The 23,697-nt window shown below is 41.2% G+C and overlaps 1 protein-coding gene across 6 annotated transcripts in view; it reads right to left on the bottom strand.

Moving 5' to 3' along the window:
• Window positions 1–10,222: 10,222 nt before the first annotated feature.
• ARHGEF9 (Cdc42 guanine nucleotide exchange factor (GEF) 9) overlaps window positions 10,223–23,697 on the bottom strand; it is a 176,653-nt gene continuing 163,178 nt past the window's right edge. For 5 of the 6 annotated variants that reach the window (XM_011947413.1, XM_011947409.1, XM_011947410.1 and 2 more), the window contains 2 exons: window positions 19,129–19,197; window positions 10,223–13,479 (listed from right to left, as the gene is read on the bottom strand). In XM_011947413.1, the coding sequence (XP_011802803.1) occupies window positions 13,298–13,479; window positions 19,129–19,197 (251 nt within the window). In that variant the 3' untranslated portion in view covers window positions 10,223–13,297. The remainder of the gene's footprint in view (window positions 13,480–19,128; window positions 19,198–23,697) is intronic. The other variant, XM_011947411.1, reaches the window with a different exon arrangement.

Genomic DNA, 23,697 nt, shown 5'->3' with positions numbered 1-23,697 from the left:
GTTGTTGTTGTTTTGTTTGTTTTTCTGAGATGGAGTCTTTCTCTGTCGTCCAGGCTGGAGTGTAGTGGCATGATCTCATGTCACTGCAGCCTTGACCTCCTGGCTGAAGTGATATACCCACCTCAGCCTCCCGAGTAGCTGGGACTATCAGTACGTGCCACCACACCTGGCTAATTTTTGTATTTTTTGGAGAGACAGGGTTTTTCCGTGTTTCCCAGGCTGGTCTTGAATCCCTGAGTTTTTTTTAAAGATCCAGAAAATATTAATATAATTTACCATATCAATAAATTACAAAGGAAAAACATAATATTGTCTCAATAGATACATAAGATGCATTTGGTGAAATTCGATACCCATTCTAGATTTTTAAAAAATACTTAGAAACTTAGAAATAGAGTGGAAACTTCTTTAATATTTTTTAGAAATGTTAATATATTCACATGATTCCAAAATTCTAAAATGTAAAAAGGTGATCACCTAAAAGTATCAGACCCACTTCCATATTCTCAATCTTTTCATCACAAGAAATTACGTTGTCAGTCTCTTGTGTATCCTTCCAGTTGCTCTGTGTAAATATAAATGTATGTCTTATTACCCCCACTCACTTCTATACCAGGGCTAAAATAATATAATAAGCCATTGTATACCTTTTTCCTCCAAAATCATTTATTGAATATTCTATCTTTTCACCACAGATTTATAAAGCTTATTGTGTTATGTGTCTGGTGACCATGTAGTTCAGTTTGTTTAGACGAAAGCTAGTCTACATTTGTTGTCACAGAATAATTATTAGTAGTTCCTCACTTCACTTTTAAATAAGTACTACCCTTTATATAGTAAACTACATGATCACATGAGTTCTAGGCCAATTCTGCTTAAATTTGTTGCTAGGCTTTCTATATTTCAATGTACCTTTTGTCTTTGTCTGTACTTCTTCCATACTGCTTGTTTAAATAGGTTTAACTTTTAAAATTGTTTTAGATTTACAGAAAGTCTGAGATGATAGTTGAGAGAATTTTCTGATATTCCCCAGTGAATTTCTTCTATTAGCATCTTACTTTACTATGATACATTTGCCCCAGTTAATGAATCAACATTGATACATAATGATTAAGTAAACTACATACTTCATTTTATTAGTTTTCACCTAATGTCCTTTTTCTGTTTTAGGATCCCACCCAGGATAATACATTACATTTAGTTATCACTTTCCTTAGACTCCTTTTGACTGTGATAGTTCCTTAAACTTTCCTTCGTTTTTGATGCCATTAACAGTTTAAAGGAGTACTAGTCAGGTATGTTGTAGAATACCCCTCTACTGGAATTTTTACGGTATTTTTCTCAGCACTAGACTGGCATTATGAGTTTGGGGAAGGAAGATCACAGAAGTAAAATGCCATTCTCATAATATCTACTATAGTTTAGATGTTTGTCCCCCAAAAAGTTATGTTAAAATTTGATATTCAGTGTTGGAGATAGGACCTACTAGGAGGTGTTTGGGTAATGGAAGCAGATGTATCATTAATAGATTGGTGCTTTCCTTATGATAATGAGTGAGTTATTGCTCTATTAGTTCCCACTAGAGCTGTTTGTTGGAAAGAGCCTGCCCACTCATCTCTTCCTTTCTCTGAACCCACGTGATCTCTGCACACACCACCTCCCCTTTGCCTTCCACCATGAGCGGAAGTAGCCTGAAGCTTTCACCAAATGCCTAATCTTCCAGGCATCAGAATCATGAGTCAAATAAACCTTTTTTTCTTTATAAATTACAGTCTCAGACATTTCTTTATAACAATACAAATGGACTAGGAGAACATCATAGCAAGAATACATAGAAAAATGATTTGTCACTTTTGATGTTGACCCTGATTACTCAGTTAAGGTAGTGTTTGTCAAATTATCTGCTATAAAGTTAATCTCCTTCCCGCCACTTTCCATGCTGTACTCTTTGAAAGAAAATCTCTGTGTGTATCCCACAACTATGGAGTGGAGAGTTATGCTGCACTTCCTTGAGGGCAGAGTTTCTACATGTATTACTTGAAAACATATTGTTTAAGTAGATATAATTTTATAATCCATGTTAATATCTTATTACTGACTTTCAAAAAGTCTTGAAAAATCACTTTATTTTTTCATATAATGACTAGATTATGTCAGGTAACATTAACTGTCTTTATCAAAACTGCATTTAATACGTAGATGTTTGGAATAGATCTACCACTATTAAGTCTTTGCAAACTTTGGACTTGTTACTTGGGTGTTTGGTTTTATGTTTTCTATATTTTACAATCTTCTCTGTGAAAATCTTACATGTTGTTAAATTTATTGCTAGTTTTCAAATATTTTTGATAATTTTGTAAATTTTCTTTTTATTACACTTACTGACTGTTGCTGATGTATGGGAGTGCTATTGATTATATAGATTAAATGTCCAGCAACTTTGCAGAACTAATTCTCTTAGCAAGTAAGTTTGTAAGTCATAGAGCTACTCTTTATGGTAATGATGAATATGAATTTATCATGCCGACCATATGGTGGTGTATTAGTCAGGGTTCTCTTGAGGGAGAAAACTAATATTATATATATATACGCACAAAAAACTAATATTGTATACATAGGAGTTTATTAAGTATTCACTTACACGATCACAAAGTCCCACAATAGGCTGCCTGCAAGCTGAGGAGGAAGGAGAGCCAGTTCGAGTACCAAAACTGAAGAACTTGGTGTTCGATATTCCAGGGCAGGAAGCACCCAGCACGGGAGAAAGATGTAGGCTGGGAGACCCGGCCAGTTTCTCTTTTCACATTTTTCTGCCTGCTTATATTCTAGTCATGCTGGCAGCTGATTAGATTGTGTCCACCCAGATTAAGTGTGGGTCTGCCTTTCCCAGTCCACTGACTCAAATGTTAATCTCTTTTGACAACACTCTCACAGACACACCCAGGACCGATACTTTGTATCCTTCAGTCCAATCAAGTTGACACTCAGTATTAACCATCACAAGTCCATCCCATATCAACACGAACCCATACACATCTCCTGAGATCATACATAATCTTTAAATAAAGACAATAATAAGGTCATAGTTACACCTAACATAATACAGCTATCCTTCATACAACTGGAAATGCACCCAATTCGTACCCAAATACTATTACATAAGGCTAACAATACTTAAATGCTGATGTGAAATCAATAAATCTTACATCATATGATAAAAAGGAAGGCAATAAAATTAAGATACTTTCTTAGTATAAGTGTATCTATGCACAAACCTTTTTTAACAAAAGAAGGAGAAAATACTCATGACAATTACAGTCCTCCTTTCTGCAGCTGGTCACATGGTGATAGCTAGTATTGATAACTACCTTCTTCTGTTGCCCATTCTGTATTCCCTATGACTTCAGCAAGCACCTCAGCAGGTCGTGTATTTGTTCATGGTGGAGTGACCCAAACCTTCATTCCTGAGGGGTTTGGGACATTTGTAGTCCTGCCTGGATTGGACTATTGCAGTTTCCCATTGACCTTAATCACAGGGCATGGTAATACTAAGAGACATCCTAATGGATTTGCTGTATTCCATGCATACTCTTCCTTACCTCCATTGTGGAGCAGTAGACTGATTTCATCTTGATAGTCTGGGTCGATCACCCCAGCCAACACTGTAACTCCCTTTTAAGCCTGTTGACTTAAAGGTAAGAAGAGCCCAAAGTGTCCAGGTGACGATTTTAACTTCCAGTTTAATGAAATTGTTGTGTCTCCTGGTGGCAGTGTTTCTCCCTCTGGAACTAAAACCTCTAGGTCAGCAGAATATAATGTCGCGGGAACAGGAAGCAAAAATTTTGCTGGTGGATCACAAGGGGTGATGGTGAGTGGTGCCACTTCCATTTCCACCCCTTGATTCCTGGACCCGTGAATCCTGGCTATGGAAGAAACAGTACCATGTATTGGCTGCTGATTCAGAGCATACACAGCCTGGTGGAGAACTTTGCTCAGTCCTGCAAAGTATTGTCACCTAGTTGGTATTGTAATTATGACTTCAAAAAGCCATTCCACAGTTCGATCAATCCAGCTGCTTCAGGATGGTGGAGACCACGGTAAGACCAGTGAATTCCATGAGCATGAGACCACTGCCACACTTTTTTAGCCATAAAGTGAGTGCCTTGGTCAAAGGCAATTTTGTGTGGAATGCCATGACTATGGATAAGGCATTCCATGAGTCCACGGATGGTAGTCTTGGCAGAAGCATGGCATGAAGGATAGGCAAACCTATATCTGGAGTAAGTGTCTATTCCAGTGAGGACAAACCTCTGCCCTTTCCATGATGGAAGAGGTCCAATATAATCAACCTGCCACCAGGTAGCTGGCTGATCACCTCGAGGAAAGGTGCCATATTGAGGGCTTGGTGTTGGTCTCTGCTGCTGGAAAATTGGGCACTTAGCAGTGACCATAGCCAGGTCAGCCTTGGTGAGTGGAAGTCCATGTTGTTGAGCCCATGCGTGACCTCTATCCCTGCCCAATGGCGACTTTGTTCATGGGCCCATTGGGGGATGACAGGGGTGACTGGGGAAAGAGACTGAGTGATATCCACAGAACAGGTCATGCTATCCACTTGATTATTAAAATCCTCCTCTGCTGAGGTCACCCATTGGTGAACACTCACATGGGATACAGATATCTTCACAGTTTTGACCACTCAGAGAGGGCCATCAACATACCTCTTCCCCAAATTTGTTTGTCACCAATTTTCTAATCATGCTTTTTCCAAGTCCCTGACTATCCAGCCAAACCATTGGCTACAGCTCATGAATCAGTATATAATCGCACATCTGTCCATGTCCCCTTCCATGCAAAGTGCACAACCAGGTGCAGTGATCAAAGTTCTGCCCATTGGGAACATTTCCCTTCACTTGTCCTTCAGGCAGATCCTAGAAAGGGACTGTAATGCTGCAGCTATCCACTTTCAGGTGGTGCCTTCACATTGTGTAGATCCATCTGTGAACCAGGCCCTAGTCTTCTCTCCCTTTGTCAACTGATCATAAGGAAATTGCCATCAGGCCATCAGTGCAGGCTGGAGTAGAGAAGGCAGGGTGGCAGGACTGGAGACCATGGTAATTTGCTCTAATTCCTCATGTGACTTATTTGTGCCTTCAGGACCTGCTCAAGCCTGTCACGTATATGCCACTTCCATTTGGCGATGGAATGCTGCTGTGCAGGACCCATCTAATAGCTGGATAGGTCAGAAAGCACCCAGTTCATGATAGGCAGTTCAGGTCACATGATGACTTGATGACCCATAGTCAAACATTCGGTTTCAACCAAAGCCCAGTAACAGGCTAAGAGTTGTCTTTGAAAAGGAGAGTAGTTATCTGCCAAAGATGGCAGGGCCTTGCTCCAAAATCCTAGAGGTCTCCACTGTGATTCACCTATGGGGGCCTGCCAGAGGCTCCAAACAGCATCCCTATCTGCCACTGACACCTCAAGCACCATTGGATCTGCTGGGTCATATGGCCCAAGTGGCAGAGCAACTAGCACAGCAGCCTGGACCTGATGCAGAGCCTTCTGCTGTTCTGGACCCCACTCAAAACTGGCAGCCTTTTGCGTCATTTGATAAATGGGCTGGAGTAACTTACACAAATGAGGAATGTGTTGTCTCCAAAATCCAAATAGGTCCACTAGGCGCTGTGTCTCTTTCTTGGATGTAAGAGGCATCAAATGTAGCAACTTACTCTTCACCTTTGAAGGAATATCTTGACAGGCCCCACAGCACTGGAATCCTAGAAATTTTACTGAGGTAGAAGGTCCCTGAATTTTAGTTGGATATATCTCTCATCCTCTGGCACACAAATGTCTTACCAATAAGTCCAGTGTGTTTGCTACTTCTTGCTCACTGGATCGAATCAGCATAATATGATCAATGTAATGGACTAGTGTGTTATCTTGCAGAAGCCAAAAGTGATCAAGGTCTCTCTGAATAAGATTATGACACAAAGCCGGAAAGTTGATATACCCCTGAGATAAGACAGTAAAGGTATATTGCTGGCCTTTCCAGACGAAGGCAAATTGCTTCTGGTAGCACCTTATGCACAGTAATGGAGAAAAAGGCATTTGCCAAGTCAATGGCTGCATACCAGGTACCAGGAGATGTGTTAATTTGCTCAATGAAACCACATCTGGTAAAGCAGCTGCAATTGGAGTCACTACTTGGTTAATCTTACAATAATCCACTGTCATTCTCCAAGATCCATCTGTCTTCTGCACAGGGCAAATGGGAGAGTTGAACGGGGATGTAGTGGAAGTTAGCACCCCTGTGTATTTCAAGTCCTTGATAGTGGCACTAATCTTCACAATTCCTCCAGGGATGTATTTTTTTATTAGTATTTTTCTAGGTAGAGGCAGCTCTAATGGCTTCTGTTTGGCCTTTCTCACCATAATAGCCCTAACTGTACCAGTCAGGGAGCCAATGTGGGGTTTCTGCCAGCTGCTAAGTATGTCTATGCCAATTTTGCATTTGGGCACTGGAGAAATGAACAAAGGATGAGTCCAGGGATCCACTATACCCACTATAAGTCAGACCTGAACTAAAACTCCATTAATTACCTGACTTCCATAAGCCCCTACTTTTAACTAGAGAACCACAATGACGTTTCAGGTCCCCTGGAATCAATGTCAGCTCAGAACCAGTGTCCACTAGTCCCTGAAATGTCTGATAATTTCCCTTTCCCCAATGTGCAGGTACCCTGGCAAAAGGTCAGAGGTCTCCTTGGGGAAGGATGAGAGGAAGATTCACTGCGCAAGTTGTCAGTAATGCAGTGGGGACCTTCCTCAAGGGGACCTGGCCTTACCTTCATTCAAAGGGTTTTGGGTCTGTAAACTGGGTGAAGTATGGAAAATGATTGAGGTCATCATGATTCTCTGTTTTTATAATTCAAATTTGTCTTTCACCCATTCTACCTAGACGATTTCTCCTTATATAAATTAAGGAAGAATGCGGTAGGCTTCCTATCAATTTCATTGCTAGGAACACCGTGATTAATTAGCCAATGCCAGGGCTCTACATGAGTCAGACTATTCTGATTGCTGCTTTGTCTCTGCTGTCCATTTGGTAGCCATGCCCACCTTGCCATTGATGATTGAGTGCCAACACTTGGCACCTGCCACCTCGGGATCCAATTATTCCCATTGTATTTAAATTTTGTAGTTGAGTGACCATGGTTCTGACTGTTAAATCTGACACATAGAGAAGGGCAATTACAGGGCTCTTCAAAGATGCAAGTGCTGTCCTCGTAAATCTATTTTGCAAGGCATTGGTCAAGGGTACATCTTCTGGACCCTCCCAGCTGGGATGAGTAGGTCTAAAGTGATTAATCTAGTCCATCATCCCAATCTCCCTAAGCCTTTGGATCCCTTCCTCTATATTAAACCAAGGGAGATCAGGCATTTCCAGTTTGCTCACAGTTGGCCACCTTTTAATCCATCTTTCAGCTAACCATGCAAATAAATTATTAGAATCTTTTTATTTAACTCCCCAAGCTGCAACATTAAAAGCAGTCCCTACTTAATGAGCCAAAATCAGTAAATTCATCCTGATCCAACTCTATGTTCCTTCTACCATTATCCCATACCCTTAATATCCATTCCCATACCTGTTCTCCAGATTTGCTTATATAATTTAGAGAACTCAAGCAGTTCTTTTGGAGTGAAGCCCACCTCCTCATGGGTCACACTCTCAACCTCACCTCTAGGGGCCTGCAAGGACTTTAGTTATAGGTCTAGAAGCAAACAGATGTTGTAGGTTGCTCCTGAGGAAAATCAACATTATTTGTCCTGTCAACTGCCTCATGGGAGGCCATCACTGTTGCTTTAGGCAGTGTAGGGTTTATTTCCTCAGACAAAGGTGGAAAGGCTGATGGCAGCATGGGTCAAGGAGGGGATGCTGCCATTCCTGGACATGGGGAAGCTGTTCCTTCCAGCAAAAAGGTTCATCAGAGTTTTCAAACTCAGTGTCCTCAGGTTCATCAGGGTCTTCCCAAATGTCCCCATTCCAAGTTCCAGGGTCCCATTCTTTTCTAATCAATGTCCTCACTTTAACAGTAGACACCTGGTGAGGCTGTACATGTACCTTGCATTGCAGGTCAGCCACTTGCATGATAAGAGCTTGTGTCTGTTTTCCCCTATTTCAACTCTTGCTCTACATTAGATAAGACTCTCACTCAGGGCAATCTTAGCAAATTGGAGACTCAGTATTTGCTTCTGAAGCTGGGAGACAGAATCCACTGAGTTCACCATTTTCTTTCATTACTTTGTCCATTCCTTGCTTCTCATGAGCAGTGAATCAGGAGTATCAAATGCATTTATTTTACATTACTCTCTAAACAGTTCACATCAAAGATTATCAGTGTTCTCCATATTATTAGAAGTACAATCCTTAGCATTTTTGGGTCTAATTGCATTAAGTAGTCAACTCCGGAAACCCCAAAACCAATGAAAGAACTCTATCCTTAGTGTTGTGTTCCTCTAGAACCACTCCTGTTACCAAAATTTGTATTAGTCATGGTTCTCTAGAGGGACAGAACTCGTAGGATATATATATATATATATATATGTACACACACACATATATGTAAAGGGGAGTTTATTAAAGATTAATTACATGATCACAAGGTCCCACAATAGGCTGTTTGCAAGCTGAGGAGTAAGGAGAGCCAGTCCGAGTACCAAAACTGAAGAACTTAGAGTCTGATGTTCGAGGGCAGGAAGCATACAGCATGATAGAAAGATGTAGGCTGGGAGACTAGGCCAGCCTCTCTTTTCACATTTTTCTGCCTGCTTATATTCTAGCCATGCTGGCAGCTGATAAGATTGTGCCCACCCAGATAGAGGATAGATCTGCCTCTCCCAGTCCACTGACTCAAATCTTAATTTCTTTTGGCAACACCCACACAGACACACCCAGGATCAATACTTTGTAGCATTCAATCTAATCAAGTTGACACTCAGTATTAACCGTCACAGGGGGTGTTCAGAAATGATTCTTATGTTGATGAGGTGTTTCATTTTAGGTACCTTAAGAGAGAACCAAGCTTATCTTAGAGTGTAAGACCCCCACCATTTGTCTCCCCACTTCTAGTGCCCTTGGAAAGTAGTCAGGGAAGACTGAGACCAGATGCTGCCCTCTTGTTCTTTGCAGGAGGTAACTGAGATTTATTTCTGGAAATTGGGGAAGTTAGGAATTGGCAAGATGCAGAAGTGACTGCAGAGAACTAAGTCCTGCCGATTTTGGTGGGGAGAGATGGCAGACTCTAGGGAAAAGGGAAATAATGGTGATAGCAGAGGAAGGGGTTAAATAAGGAGAGCCAAGAAATGGAGAAAGGGGAAAAGTTGGTGGAGGAGGGTTTAATTATCACTTTCTTCAAATCAAATTCTGGGGGTGGTGGTGGGAGGATCTTGAAGGCCAAGGAGGACAGGGCTCACACTCTAATCCAGAGGCCCAACATCTGCTCCCCCTTCCAACTCTAAAAATTGGAATAATTATCTGGACCCTTTTAGTAAATAAGCATTTTATTGGGGTGTTTAGTTGCTCCGAAGAAAGGCAGGTAAGGCAATGTCAGAAAGGAACCTCTACTGGGTTTCCCACAGGGACCATCAGATACCACATAGAGGCCTATTGACAGCAAGGAAAATCTACATGTAGGTGACACCATGATGAAAGAAATACTAAGGTTACTCCATCCACTCTGAGGAATAGATAAGGAAGATATCTACCTCTGAAGAGACAGGACCAAAGGCTTTAGGAAGGAACTGAGGGTTGCAAATTCCTAAGTGATATGGTCTCTATATGGGTTCAGAAGGCAGTCTTTAAGCTTCCATGAGGGCCCAGGGCCAGTATTGGGAATTGCTGTTATAAAGAAAAAGAGCAATGTCAGAAATGGACCTTTAAGTCTTATCAAAGGGCTGGGTGACATGAAGGACAGTCCCATCCATAAAGACATTTGACTGCCCCTGGCTACAGGATCAAACATAATCCTTGTGGTTCACTCTTCCAGAAAACACATGGAAGGCCACAGGTGGCCCATAGGATGCCTAGGAATAGAACAGCAGGGCTGGCAGGTCAAGGCTGGGTTGGGGTAAGCTGCCCCATACCAGGCAAATTCCCTTTATTTCACAATTGGCAACACACACACACACACCCCCACAGAGGAATGAGAGCTATGCCAGGAGGTGTCTTTTTACTTCTTTTATTGAACTCCATAAATATTTTCATAAGGCTTTGTGTCATTACAACATTTTTTTTTGTTAAACAATTTTTAACACACAACTTTGACACTTGTTTGACAGAGTCAAACAGTCAGATAAAAGAAACAAAAGAACAAACTGGCAAATGCAGAGCAGCAAGGGTAATCAAAGTCACTGTTGCCCATCCATCCACCCCAGCCCACCCATCCCCAAAGCACTAAAAGATCACTATTTGGCTTCACACTAGAATTGTTAGAACTTTCTTGTTGCTGTTCTTATAGATCCATTAGAAATATACACATAGAGAGAGGGGGAGAAAAAAAGAGAGAATAATTAGATGTCTGTCTTAGGACTCCCCGGTAGCAGGTCCCATAGAACACATTAGCAAAGCCTTTTGGAGAGCAAATCCTGGCCTCATTGAGTTGAGGAAAAGGGAGCTCGGGGCCATGTGGAAATGAGAGGATTACAGAATTCTTGGGGTTACCATTGCTGTCAGGACACAACAGGTTAGGATACTGAACCCAGGTATTTAATTGGGCTCCCCTTGGGGCTGTTGGCCACTGGTCTGCTTTGATGCTACAGGCTGTGGGAATACTCCAACCAACAGGGAGATGATTTCTTGTTGTTCACAAATTACTGGCATCTGGTGATGCCAGTGGGTTCAGTAGAGAAGTGAGGGTTGAGAGGTAAAATCCCTGATCCTGGAGCCCTGGGCACAAGGCCCAAGGAGGGAGGAAATGAGAGGGCCTAGTCAAGAAATGTAGGCCCAGAAACTTGTCCAAGCATCCCCTCCCGGTGTGCTGCCAACCCTCGAAGAAGCATGTCAAGGCCAAGCCTAGTGAGGAGGAGTGAGAAGTAGGAAAAAGAGGTACGCAGAAGGGAGGCCTGCACAGCTACCAAAACACTCTGTTTGCCAGACAGGATATTCTAGCCTGGGTGCTGGGCACCAGGTCTCTTGCCAAGGAGGCTTACGTAGTTAGGTCATGTGCTGAACAGTGGTGGCCAGTCCCGAGCCCCGGCCCTCTCCCCAGATTAGGCTCATCCTTGACTTATAATACAAGTCTGACTTGGTTGTGATGGAATAGAAGCTTAAATAGCTTGTAATTTGATTCCCACAAAGAAAAGATTCCCAGGCTGTTTAATGCCTGGTCTGGATCAGGAAGCATAGAGCAGTAAACACGTTAGCTATGCTGAAGCCTCCACACAGCTATGGCTGCTGCTTGGTAAGCTGAAGTCCTTTCATGATGAAGTCTTCTCCCATGGGGTTTAGGACAGACTCCCAATCTCCACATTCCTCACTACAGTGGCTTGCTCTCCACAGCAGAGTTCATCCTTATTCCTTTATACCCTTTTTGTTGTTCAAGGTCTATCCATGAAAAGGGTTCTCTGTGCAGGAAAAACAGGTACTCCGACACCCATAGGAAGCCTGCCTCTTTGTGAAAGAAGTTCAATTTTCCCAAGCAAAAAGCTGGCCAAAAGCTAGCCTGAGGGTAGCAACCCTGCCTCAGACCCCTTATTCAGAGGGAAAATTGCCCCTGGGTCCCTCACTCACTTGCCTCAAATGTCCTGGGAAGAGAGGATGTTGGAAACAGGGCCTTCTTTGAGTGCCAGAACAGCTTTAACTATATCAATACCAAAAATCCTCCTGTGCTAGGATGGCAGGAGAAAGAAGAAAGAGAGAGGGAAAGAAAGAAGCCAGGGAAGATTGTCCATGCAATCTGTTAACAATGGGAGAAGTCTCACACAATTTTGTGGTGGTAGAAAATGCAGGTACAATACTGTGGATCAAGGCTATCACTTTCCATTCCCATCCCTGTTCTTTCTTGTAAAAGGTTACTATCAGCCTTGGACCCTGTCCAGGTCAATAATTTGAAGGCAGCTGATGATCTTGGTCAGGTGGGCTCTGTCTTGAATCCCTCCATACTCCTATCAACACTGCCCAAACATCTGTAAATGGGAACAGGGACAACCAGGACACTGAACTGATTGCTGTAGGAATCCCTGCCCTAAACCTATCTGGTACTAGGGGGCAGGTAAATCCCTCCTCTGGGAGGCAGAATCTCAACCTCTTTGATTCCAGTTCAGATCTTTTGGGCTAAGGGAGAGACAGGCCTAGGAGGAGGCCTATAACAAAAGTGACTTGGAAAAAGAGAACAACTGGATCAAATTAACCCCTAGATGTAAAATTGCAATGACCCAGCAGTGTTGCAACATGGGAAACCCCAGTGATAGAAGAAACAGCCCAAATGCAAAATGTTCCCTGAACAGAAGTCCACTCAGCATCATTATAGTCTGATACTCCCCTGCTTCTGTTTGTTTTTTTTGATCCCTCCACAGTACCTAAAACACAGTAAAAGCAATAGGAATACTGAGCAGTTATGTCACAGGGCACAACAGAGCATGTCCAGACTAGCATGACTGAGGACAGAGGATGCTGAAAAAAGGTTATTTAGGGCAACTACAGGGCTGAAGGAACATTTGAAAATGATTGGCTGAAGGAGAGGAGAAAAGGAGATCATTCCCTTCCTCAATGAAAAGTAAAAGAGGCAAAAAAACCCCAAACCTCCCAACTCTACCACATCAAATAAAATTAAAAATTCATCAACATCAGTATCATCAGAAAAGAAAAAAAATACAAACACATCTATGGTGTAATGACAAGGCAGTGAATCACTCACAGGGGAGTAAAGAGATTATCTTAACAAGAAAAGGAATAAATAGAAATGTCAACTTCTGAAAGCAAAGGGAAGGGGGACAGGGTAAAAATGGAAAACTTTTAAGATGGGATCACATGTTTGGAAGTCATTGGTACCTCTTCCTACCAACCACAGATTTCACTTCCCCAAAACAACAGAAAACACTTTTGTTCCTTATCTCTCTCTCTCTCTCTCTGTGTGTGTGTGTGTGTATGTGTGTGTGTGTGTATGTGTATGTGACTCAAGGGTGTGTGTGTGTGTGTGTGTGTGTGTATAAATTTCAACAGTGCTTCTCCGAAAAAAGGTCCATCTATAAATATAATTTTATTTACTTTATTTTAAAATTATCTGCCTCCCTGTAGGTATCATTTTTTGAAGGGGGTTAACCTGCTGAAGTTTTGCCAGAATGGTGACTGACTGCGCTTGGGTTCGGTGAACTCAAAGACCTGCGACTGAGCGATGCCGTCGGGGACCAGGTACTGGCCGTGGTTTAACGGGTCCTGCGGTGGTGGGTAGGAAGGAGGAACTGAGCGGGCAGAGTTGACACCTAGAGTAGATGAGAGATCAAAGGGAAAGGGTGTAAGTTATGTAACAAAGGGCTTCTCATATTACCCAGTAACCACTCTGGGCAGACAACTCAAGGCAGACTGGTTTAGAGAGTATGAACTGGTATTACAAATCATCCAAGGGGAGAATTCCTCTTTCAAACAGATTTTGGAATACCATGGTTACTACCACAACCCTACACACTTCCACATCTAGTCAGGTGTGAAAGAAATTTTGGGTATTGCTATAATCTATTTTACAGGTGAGGACACTGATGTCTGAAAAGAAATATCATACCCAAGGTCACATGGTAAGTTAGTGACAAAGCAAGGGTTAGAACCTACATTCCTTGACTTCTCAGTTCAGAGCTCTTTCCAAGACACCAGAATCCCTTATGCAGGGCTTGGTCCTGCGAAGAACCCAACAAACTCTATTTCTCCTTCTCCAAGTCCCCTCTGGAAGTTTTAAAAGAGCCTGGTTAAGAACTATTGACTTCAGGATAGGTTTCTGGGAGAAATTTTCTAAAAGCATAAGGTACAAGTGATTTAGTGTTCTGTCCTGAGTTGAGAGTGATGAACCTGCATTTAATAGGGAATTGACATTAGTGGGTGAAGGAGAAAGTAAACTTACTATCAGAAGGTATAATTCATGGGGAGCAACGAAGACAGAATATATGTGTGTCTTTTCAAACTGAAGAGCTTAAATGACACTAACATTAAAAGCCTTCTCAACATTTGTAGATAGGTTTGCAAACATCAAAGCAAAATCCACATTAATGGAGGATACCAGGAACTGGAGGACTAAAGTGAAAGTTTAATCCTGATCTACATTCACAGCAGAATAGGACGAGACATACAGCATACAATTCAGACATGCCAGGAAGGCTTCTCTGCTGCTCCCAAATACCTTCCACATCTTCTACTCAGGGTCTGAAATTCCAACATTACAGTTACTTTGTCTTTGCTTGATGACTAAGTCCCTTTACTCTGGAAGTAGTATCATTTAAGCCATCATCAGCCATTGGCACTTCAGTGAGAAAGATCAGATTCTTTTCCAAGAGCTAGTTTTGCAAGGTGGTGTCAGAAGCATTAGAGTATTGAATGTCAAGAGACAATACAGAGATATTAGAGAGGGAGTTTTGTGAGTATAATTTGATTTTTTTTAAAAGAGCACTTATTTGAAATCATTACAGATTCACATGCAGTTTTAAGAAATAATAGAGATCCTGTGTACTCTTTACCAAGTTCCCAGTTTTCCCAATGATAACATTTTGCAAAACTATAGTACAATATCACAGCCAGGATATTGACATTATAACAGGATACAGTCAAGATACAGAACATTTCCATCATCACAAGGATCACTGTTGTTACACTTTTATAACCACAATCTCTTCTGGGTATATATCTAAAATAAAGGAAATCAGTACGTTGAAGAGATATTTGAACTCCTATGTTTATCACAGCACTATTCACAATAACCAAGGTATGGAATTAACCAAAGTATCTGTCAATGGATGAATGGATGAAGAGAATGTAGTATATATACACAGTGGAATATTATTCAGCCACAAAAAGAATGAAATCCTGTCATTTTCAGCAACATGGATGGAACTGGAGTTCATTATGTTAAGTGAAATAAGCCAGGCACAAAAAGACAAATATCAAATGATCTCACTCAAATGTAGGAGCTAAAAAAGTGGATTCCATGGAGGTAGAGAGTACAATGATGGTTACTAGAGGCTTGGAAGGATGGTGTTAGGGAAATGTAGAGAGGTTGGTTAACGGATTCAAAAATACAGTTTGATAGATGGAATAAGTTCTAGTGTTCAGTAGCACAGTAGGGTAACAGTAGTTAACAATAATTTATTGCATATTTCAAAATAAATAAAACAGAAGGTTTGAAATGTTCCCAATACAAATAAATGATATATGTTTAAGGTGATAGATATTCTAATTACCCGAATTTGATCACTACACATTGTATGCACACATTGTATGTATCAAAATATCACATGTACTCAGTAAAGATGTATAGTTATTACATATCAATACAAAATAAATTTAAAAACCAATTGGGCATATTTGTGTACATTTATTTCTGGGTTCTGTGGCATTGATCTAATATGTCCACCCTTCTGCCAAAATTACATTGTCTTGGTTAATATAACTATACAGTGAGTGTTGAAACTGAGTGGATTGATTACTCATATTTTATTCTTCTTTTTCGAGATCATTTTAGCTATTCTAGGGGACTCATTTGATTTTGTGCTGGCCCCAAAGTCTCTGGAGATGGAGTCTGTGCTCATAGCCATGGGGAGCTCTATATTGATCAAGTTAATTAGGTTTATGTACCAGGAATTAGCATATAACTTTCAAGAAGTTATATATTAATTCTTAAAATGAAAGCAGCGTGAAAGACAAAGGTCAAGTGAAAAGGCCTTTCTTGGAGCTAGATCTGATATTCTCTACTGTTATTTCGGCCAGGCTCCCCGTCTCCCAGAGCAGTAGACTGAGTTGATAATGTCTCAGTGTTACAGATGGGGTTCGAAGGGGATACTAGAGTAGTACCTATCCAGTGACATCTGCATTGGAGACCTCTTAACAACGCCCTGCACTTCCTGCGATGGGTCATTGAAAAGGTCAAGGAACTCAGCTTTCATGGTTATCTTAAAGAACCCCTTCTTGCTCTTCCCGTGTACATATCGTAACTACTGAATTCCTACATTTGAGAACCATTTCCACATGTATGGCACTCTTGAGTCTCAAAATATATGTTATTACAGCCCTGGACTAGAAGAGTCTTGAAGACCAAAAATAGAAATAAGGGAGGAGATTTGTAGTAATCTTGGGAAGTCTGAAACTAAATGAAGTCGAGTGCAGTGGCTCACGTCTGTAATCCCAGAACTTTGGGAGGACGAGGCGGGGGGATCATCTGAGGTTAGGAGTTCAAGACCAGCCTGGCCAACATGGTGAAACCCCATCTCTACCAAAAATACAAAAATTAGTCAGGTGTGGTGGCAGGTGCCTGTAATCCCAGCTACTCGGGAGGGTAAGGCAGGAGAATCACTTGAAACCAGGTGGCAGAGGTTGCAGTGAGCCGAGATCACACCATTGCACTCCAGCCTGCACGATGAGAGTGAAACTCCATCTCAGAAAAAGAAAAAGAAAGAAAGGAAGGAAGGAAGGAAACTAAATGAATTTCTTTGAAGACTTTAGAATTGCTGTTAAGGAAAGAACTGTTCAAGTGAACCCAGTATTTACACACTGGGAGACAAGAAAGGCCCTAAAAGGAATGGCCTGGAGATACATAGGGTGGGGAAGGACCTTGACCAAAATGCTTGGCATAAGTTAGCAGGTCTATCTTCTGGTTAACTAATTCCTGGTTGCTTTATACATATTCCCTTGTTTGAAGCATTCTCAGTGAAAAGACAATTCAGTCTCAGATATGCTTGAGGAAACTGGGCTTGGATAAAGGAGTACCATAAAGGTCAGCATGGTGGATGTGATGGTTAATAGTGTCAACTTGACTGGATTGAAGGATGCAAAGTATTGTTGCTAGGTGTGTCTGTGAGGGTGTTGCCAGAGATTAACATTTGAGTCAGTGGACTGGGAGAGGCAGACCCAAGCTCAATCTGGATGGGCACAATTTAAACAGCTGCCATCATGGCCAGAATAAAAAGCAGGCAGAAGAACATAGAAACACTAGACTGGCTTAGCCTCCCAATCTACACCTTTCTCCCATGCTGGATGCTTCCTGCCCTCAAACATCAGACTCCAAATTCTTCAGCTTTAAGACTCGGACTGGCTTCCTTGCTCCTCAGCTTGCAGATGACCTATGGCCTATTGCGGGACCTTGCAATTGTGTGAGTTAATACTCCTTAATAAACTCATATATATATATCCTATTAGTTCTGTCCCTCTAGAGAATGCTGAAGAATACAGTGGGGGAAGCAGAGGAAATCACAGTGAGAAAGTTCAGAAGTTGAGAGCATCCAGGAGACAATGGCAAGCTGTTAAGATGGTATCCCTTTTGCAGCCTGAAAACTTCAGTTGGCTGGGGCTCTTTTCTGCTCACATTTTTGTCTGAGAAATTGGAGCAAAATCTTAAGAGTTATGTTAATACAGGCCATATCCTTACTGACCTTAACTCCAGATTGCTTTCTAACACCATCTCTCACATGTTATTATAGCAATCAAAAGGTTGGGAGTTAATTCCCCAACTTAAACTAACTCCCAACTTTTTGGTGGCTAATTAAGGCTGGCCTTATTCCCTATATAAGGGGAATCACAGTCCTATGATGAGGAAAAGAGACAATAAGGGCCTCTCAAGAGCAAGAAATAATAAGCAATTGAAGGGGAGGCATGTCTAGTCAGCAGAGCTAGGTTCACTGCTTAACTAGAAATCAGATGTTCACAGGCATTCAGCCTCAATCAAAAGGAGCTTCAATGGAAAAAATAAAAATAGTGCTTTACATGGCTGCTGGAAATTTCAGGAGACTCGAATCTGATCATTTTGGATGGTGACTCATTCAGAACCACAAAGCCCACTGAGAAAGCAGAAGGAAAGGCCTGGGGAAAGTAAAGTCTCATTAAGACTGCCCACACCTGGGGACAGTGAAAGTGGCTATCATAATAGAAGCGGCTGTCAGTAATTGATGCAAGACAGAAAACCAAACTCTTTTTCCAAACATGGGGCTTCATCAGGACCCTGAGAGGGAGAGGAAAAAGCAGTGGACTCTGAGTCAAGCCAATTTAAGTTCAGAGCCCTTTGACTGAGCATGGTAGTTTTGTTCTGGTTCATGATAAAAGAGAAACTAAAGCTTTACTGCAGATTTAAATTGATTTGTAAGGTATTTTTTCTTAAGTACTTTGGCTTGCGGTGGAGAGAAAGACAGACAATATCTGAATCTTTTGTCTTGGTTCAGTTTGAGGTTCTTTATTGTGATTCGGGGCTCCTGATTTGTCACGTGCCCCCAGACCAGTGACAGAAAGCTGAACAATATCTTTATACTTTTTTTTTTTTTTGAGATGGAGTCTCACTCTGTCACGACTGGAGTGCAGTGGCACAATCTCGGCTCACTGCAACCTCCACCTCCTGGGTTCAAGTGATTCTCCGGCCTCAGCCTCCCCAATAGCTGGGACTAAAGGCACGTGCCACCATGCTCAGCTGATTTTTGTATTTTTAGTAGAGACGGGGGTTTCACCATGTTGGCCAGGCTGGTCTCGATCTCCCTGGTCCGCCTGCCTCGGCCTCCCAAAGTGCTGGGATTACAGGTGTGAGCCATCACGCCCAAACTATACTTACTAATAAAGCATATATATACTACTGTCCATTGATCTCTAAATTATTAGTAAAGTTTCTCTTATTTTTAAGCAAGAAAAAAAAGAGGAACAGAGGTTCTCTTTTTGCTATACTCAGTGAGCTATCTTTGGACACCAACACCCTATACCATTCACTCCTTAGCCTTAAGCATTTAAAACCATTTGCTACCTGTCATCAAGGACACCTAGGGACCTGGATACTCCTTCACCACCCTCAAGAAAACCTCAGCACAGAAATGGGCCTAGGAATATGTAAGCATATAGCTTTTGATTCCACAGTCTTTCACAGAGACTGAGTGGGGCTGAGGAGGTAAAGGCAGCTTTACCTTTTTGCTTAGGGACTTTTCTCACAGTCATTGCAGCCTGCCTCTTCTGGTTTTCAGAAATTTCAAAGCCTAAAAAAGAAAAATATATGATTTTTAAAATGAGAAACACATACCCTTCTTGAGTGTATAAATGAGTAAACTTTTCTGTAAGAAAGATTTGGTAAGACATAAGACATAACAAAAATCTTGAAATACAAAAAAAAAAAAAAAAAAAAAAAAAAAAAATCATGCCCTTTAACCCAGTAATTTCTTTCTAGGAATTTCACTAAGGAAATTTGTCACAAACTTGAACAAAAAGTTAGCTACAAAAATCCACATCACAGAATAGAGAGCCAAAAAAAGAATCATGGACATGGGCTAAGAGTCTGTTAATGGAGAATGGTTAAATAAAGCATGACACAGGGAAAAAAATATTTTGTAACGAAAAGCAAAACTATAAAAAAGGACATAATGAGGCAAAAGATATAATTCAAACCGAAAATATATATACAGACAATAAAAGCTTCAGAAGGAGGAAAAAATCAAATGGAAAATAGTAATAAAGAAGTAACAAAAACTTGGCTAAGGGGGAAAAAAAAAGATATACTTACTGTGGAAAGAGTAAAAGGTCTTACTAAGTCCCAGGCAGGATGAACATACATAGATGCACATCTACATATTGACTAGTATAATTCCCAAACTTCAGGATAAAAAAAAAATCTGACAAGCTTCACAACAGAAAGGACAGCTTACTTAACAAAAAACAGACATTATATTACTAGAATCCTCATCTGAAATATTGGAAGGAATAGCCTTCTTCTTTTTTTTCTTTAGAGGCAAGGTTTTGCTTTGTCACCCAGGCTGGAGTGTAGTGGCATGAACATGATCATGGCTCACTGCAGCCTTGACCTCTCAGGCTTAAGCAATCCTCCAACCTTAGCCTCCTGAGTATCTGGGGCCACAGATTCATGCCACCATACCTGGCTAATTGTTTTTAAGTTTTATTTTTTGTAGATATGGGGTCTCCCTGTGTTTACCAGGCTGGTCTTGAACTCCTGGGCTCAATCCATCTTCCCACCTCAGCCTCCCAAATTGCTAGGATTACAGGCATGAGCCACTGCACCCAGTGTAATAGTCTTATGAATAAACTCTGGATCAAAAGGAAACCATACCTGAAGTTATAAAATACCTAAAAATAAATAAAAAGGACATTTTATATTAAAACCTATGAGATACAGTTGAGACTTTATGCAAAGGAAAATATACTCTAAAATGATTTTCTAATTTTGTAAAAATCAAAATAAACAAAGTAAGTATTCAACCAACGAAAGAGGGGAAAAAATCTAAAATATTTTTTTAAAACCTAAAAAAAAGTAGGAAAAAGAAGGAAATAAAAGTGAAAATTAAGAAGAAAGAGAAATAAACTGCAGAAGGGATAAACAAACCAAAAAAAAGGTCTTTGAAAAGACCAAATGTAAATTAGTACAGCCATTATAGAAAACAGTACAAAAGTTCCTAAAAAATTAAAAATAGAACTACTATATAAACAAGCAATGCCACTGCTGGGTATATATATATCCAAAAGAAAGGATATCAATATACCAAATAAGTATCTACACTCTCATGTTATCACAGCAATATTCACAACAACCAAAATATGAAATCAACATAAATGCCCATCAGTGAATGAATGTATAAAGGAAATGTGGCATATATACATGATGTTACATTATTCAGCCATAAAAAAATGAAATCCTGTCATTTGCAGTAACATGGATGGAACTGGAGGATATTATGTTAAGTGAAATAAGATTATGTTCCCTCATATGTGGGAGCTGAAAAGTGGATTTCTGTTGCGGGAAGTCAGGGACCCCGAACGGAGGGAATGGCTGAGGCCATGGCAGAAGAACATAAATCGTGAAGATTTCATGGACATTTATTAGTTCCCCAAATTAATACTTTTATAATTTCTTACACCTGTCTTTACTGCAATCTCTGAACATAAATTGTGAAGATTTCATGCACATTTATCACTTTCCCTATCAATACTCTTGTGATTTCCTATGCCTGTCTTTAATCTCTTAATCCTGTCATCTTTGTAAGCTGAGGATGTATGTCACCTCAGGACCCTGTGATGATTGCGTTAACTGCCCAAATTGTTTGTAGAGCATGTGTGTTTGAACAATATGAAATGTAGGCACCTTAAGAACAGAATAACAGCAATTTTCAGGGAACAAAGGAGATAACCTTAAAGTTTGGCTGCCTGTGGGCTGGGCAGGACAGAGCCATATTTCTCTTATTACTGAAAATGGGCAAGAGAAATATCACTGAATTCTTTCCCCAGTAAGGAATATTAATAATTAACAGCCCTGGGAAAAGAATGCATTCCCAGGGCGTGGCCTCTAAAATGGCTGCCCTGGGAATGTCTGCCTTATGCAGATGTAGATAGGGATGAAACACGCCCTAGTCTCCTGCAGCACCCCTAGGCTTGCTAGGATTAGGAAATTCCAGCCTGGCGAATTCTAGTCAGACCGGTTCTCTGCTCTTGAACCCTGTTAAGATGTTTATCAATGACAATGTGTGAACAGTGGGATATGGAAGTTCATTAGTGATTCTAGTTTCATCCTGACCTTGTGGTCTCACCCTGACCTTCTGCCTTGTGACCTTTTGTTGCCCTTAAAGCATGTGATCTCTGTGACCCACACTCTATTCATATACTCCCTCCCCTTTGAAAATTGCTAATAAAAACTTGCTGGTTTTACAGCTCAGCGGGCATGATGGAACCTGCCAACATGTGATGTCTCCCCCGGACACCCAGATTTAAAATTTCTCTCTTTTGTACTCCTTCCCTTTACTTCCAAGAGCGGCTGACACTCAGGGAAAATAGAAAAGGACCCATGTTGAAATATCAGGGGCTGAATTTCCTCTGATATCTGGCGCCCACGTGGTTTTTTTCCCAAGTGCACGTGAGAACCCAATTCCCTTTGGTAGGTGCAGAGAAACATCATCGGTTTTGTCTACAGAAATGCTTGTTTGACTCCCTGATGACTGGTGAGTAGTCTGTGTATGGTCCAGGTTAACTATGGGTGATGCAGAGTCTAAAGGTCATACTTATCTCTGCTATATTAAGCTCCTGTTAGAACAGGGTGGTGTCCAAATAACCATGGAAAATATGGTCACTCTATTCAAGGTGGTGGAAAAACACTGTCCTTGGTTTCCTGAAAAAGGAACCCTAGATATAGAACTATGGGATCATGTTGGTGCAACATTCCGGGAACTGGTCTCCACAGGGAATTATGTTCCTGCCACTGTTTGGGGTGATTGGGCCTTGGTAGTGCCATCCTAATGCCACACCAATCCCATGACCCCCTACAGTTACCATAATTCTCTGAATCTGATGACCCTCCACCTCTTCCTCAACCATCCTCTCCTGCATTGCCTTCGTAATCTGATCAGCCTCTCCCTTTGGCTACTCCTCCCCCATCTGACAATGTTGAGGATTCAATGTCTAAATCCGGTGACTCTGGATTACGGTCACCCCCTGATGATCTTATTTCTTTTCATGAAGAGCCGGTACCAGTAGCTCCTGCGGCCCCGACTCAGACAGCCTGGGACCAAATATATGCAAATTCTTCTCTCTTCAAACCTCCAGAATCACCTAATGGCTCCGAGACCAAACTACAATTTACTTATAATTATTCAGGCCCTCCCCCATCCACTTCAGCCCCTCACCCTCTTGTCGTTTCAGTTCCTCAACCAGTCACTTTGCCATCCACTCAGCCTGCTCTGTACCCTTCTTCACACATGGACGCCAGTAATCACCAGTACACTTCTGCTCCTTCTGCTCCCTCAGTATCCCTTTCTCACACTCTCATTCTGGTCCGACCCCCTCACCCTCAGTTTCCCTTATCTACACATGCTTTTCCTATCACTTCTATGCCGACTCCATCTCAGATGCCTACTCTTGAAACTTCAATGCAATGCTTATTACGCCAAAAAAAAGAAACAAGTGGATTAGACGCGTGGACTTATCTAGTCAGGCTAGACCCTCCTAACTTCTAAGGTGTACAAGTTCATTGTTATGTACCTCTTAATCTTACATTTTTAAAATACTTTAAGGATGCTTGTACTCAGTATGATCCTACTTCTTGTTATGTTAAAATGGTATTACAAACTTTTTGTACTGAGGTCATTTTGCTTCCTTTAGACTGGGACCTTTTGGCAAAAACTGTTCTAACCCCATCTCAGCATTTACAATTTCGTACCTGGTGGTCAGAAGAGGCCTGTTTGCAGGCTCAGCTAAATGGGACTAATGGCATTCTAATTACTCAGGCTCAGCTCACAGGCTCCAGTAGTTTCTCTGATGCTTATGCCCAATTAAACTTTGACGCTCTTACGACGGAAAAAGTAACAAAGGTGGGTATGAGAGCTTGGGATAAATTAAGCACTCCAGGCCAAGCTCCTGTTTCTTTCACCATGGTTAAACAAGGTCACTCTGATTTTTTAGCTAAATTACAAGATGCTGTTCAAAAATCTGTCTCGATGAGCACACTCAAGGTATTGTCCTTTGTATGTTAGCTTTTGAAAATG

The sequence above is a fragment of the Colobus angolensis genome, unplaced genomic scaffold (assembly GCF_000951035.1).
Source record: "Colobus angolensis palliatus isolate OR3802 unplaced genomic scaffold, Cang.pa_1.0 Scaffold264, whole genome shotgun sequence".
NCBI lineage: Eukaryota > Metazoa > Chordata > Mammalia > Primates > Cercopithecidae > Colobus > Colobus angolensis.
This window is presented reverse-complemented; position numbering and strand designations above follow the sequence as displayed.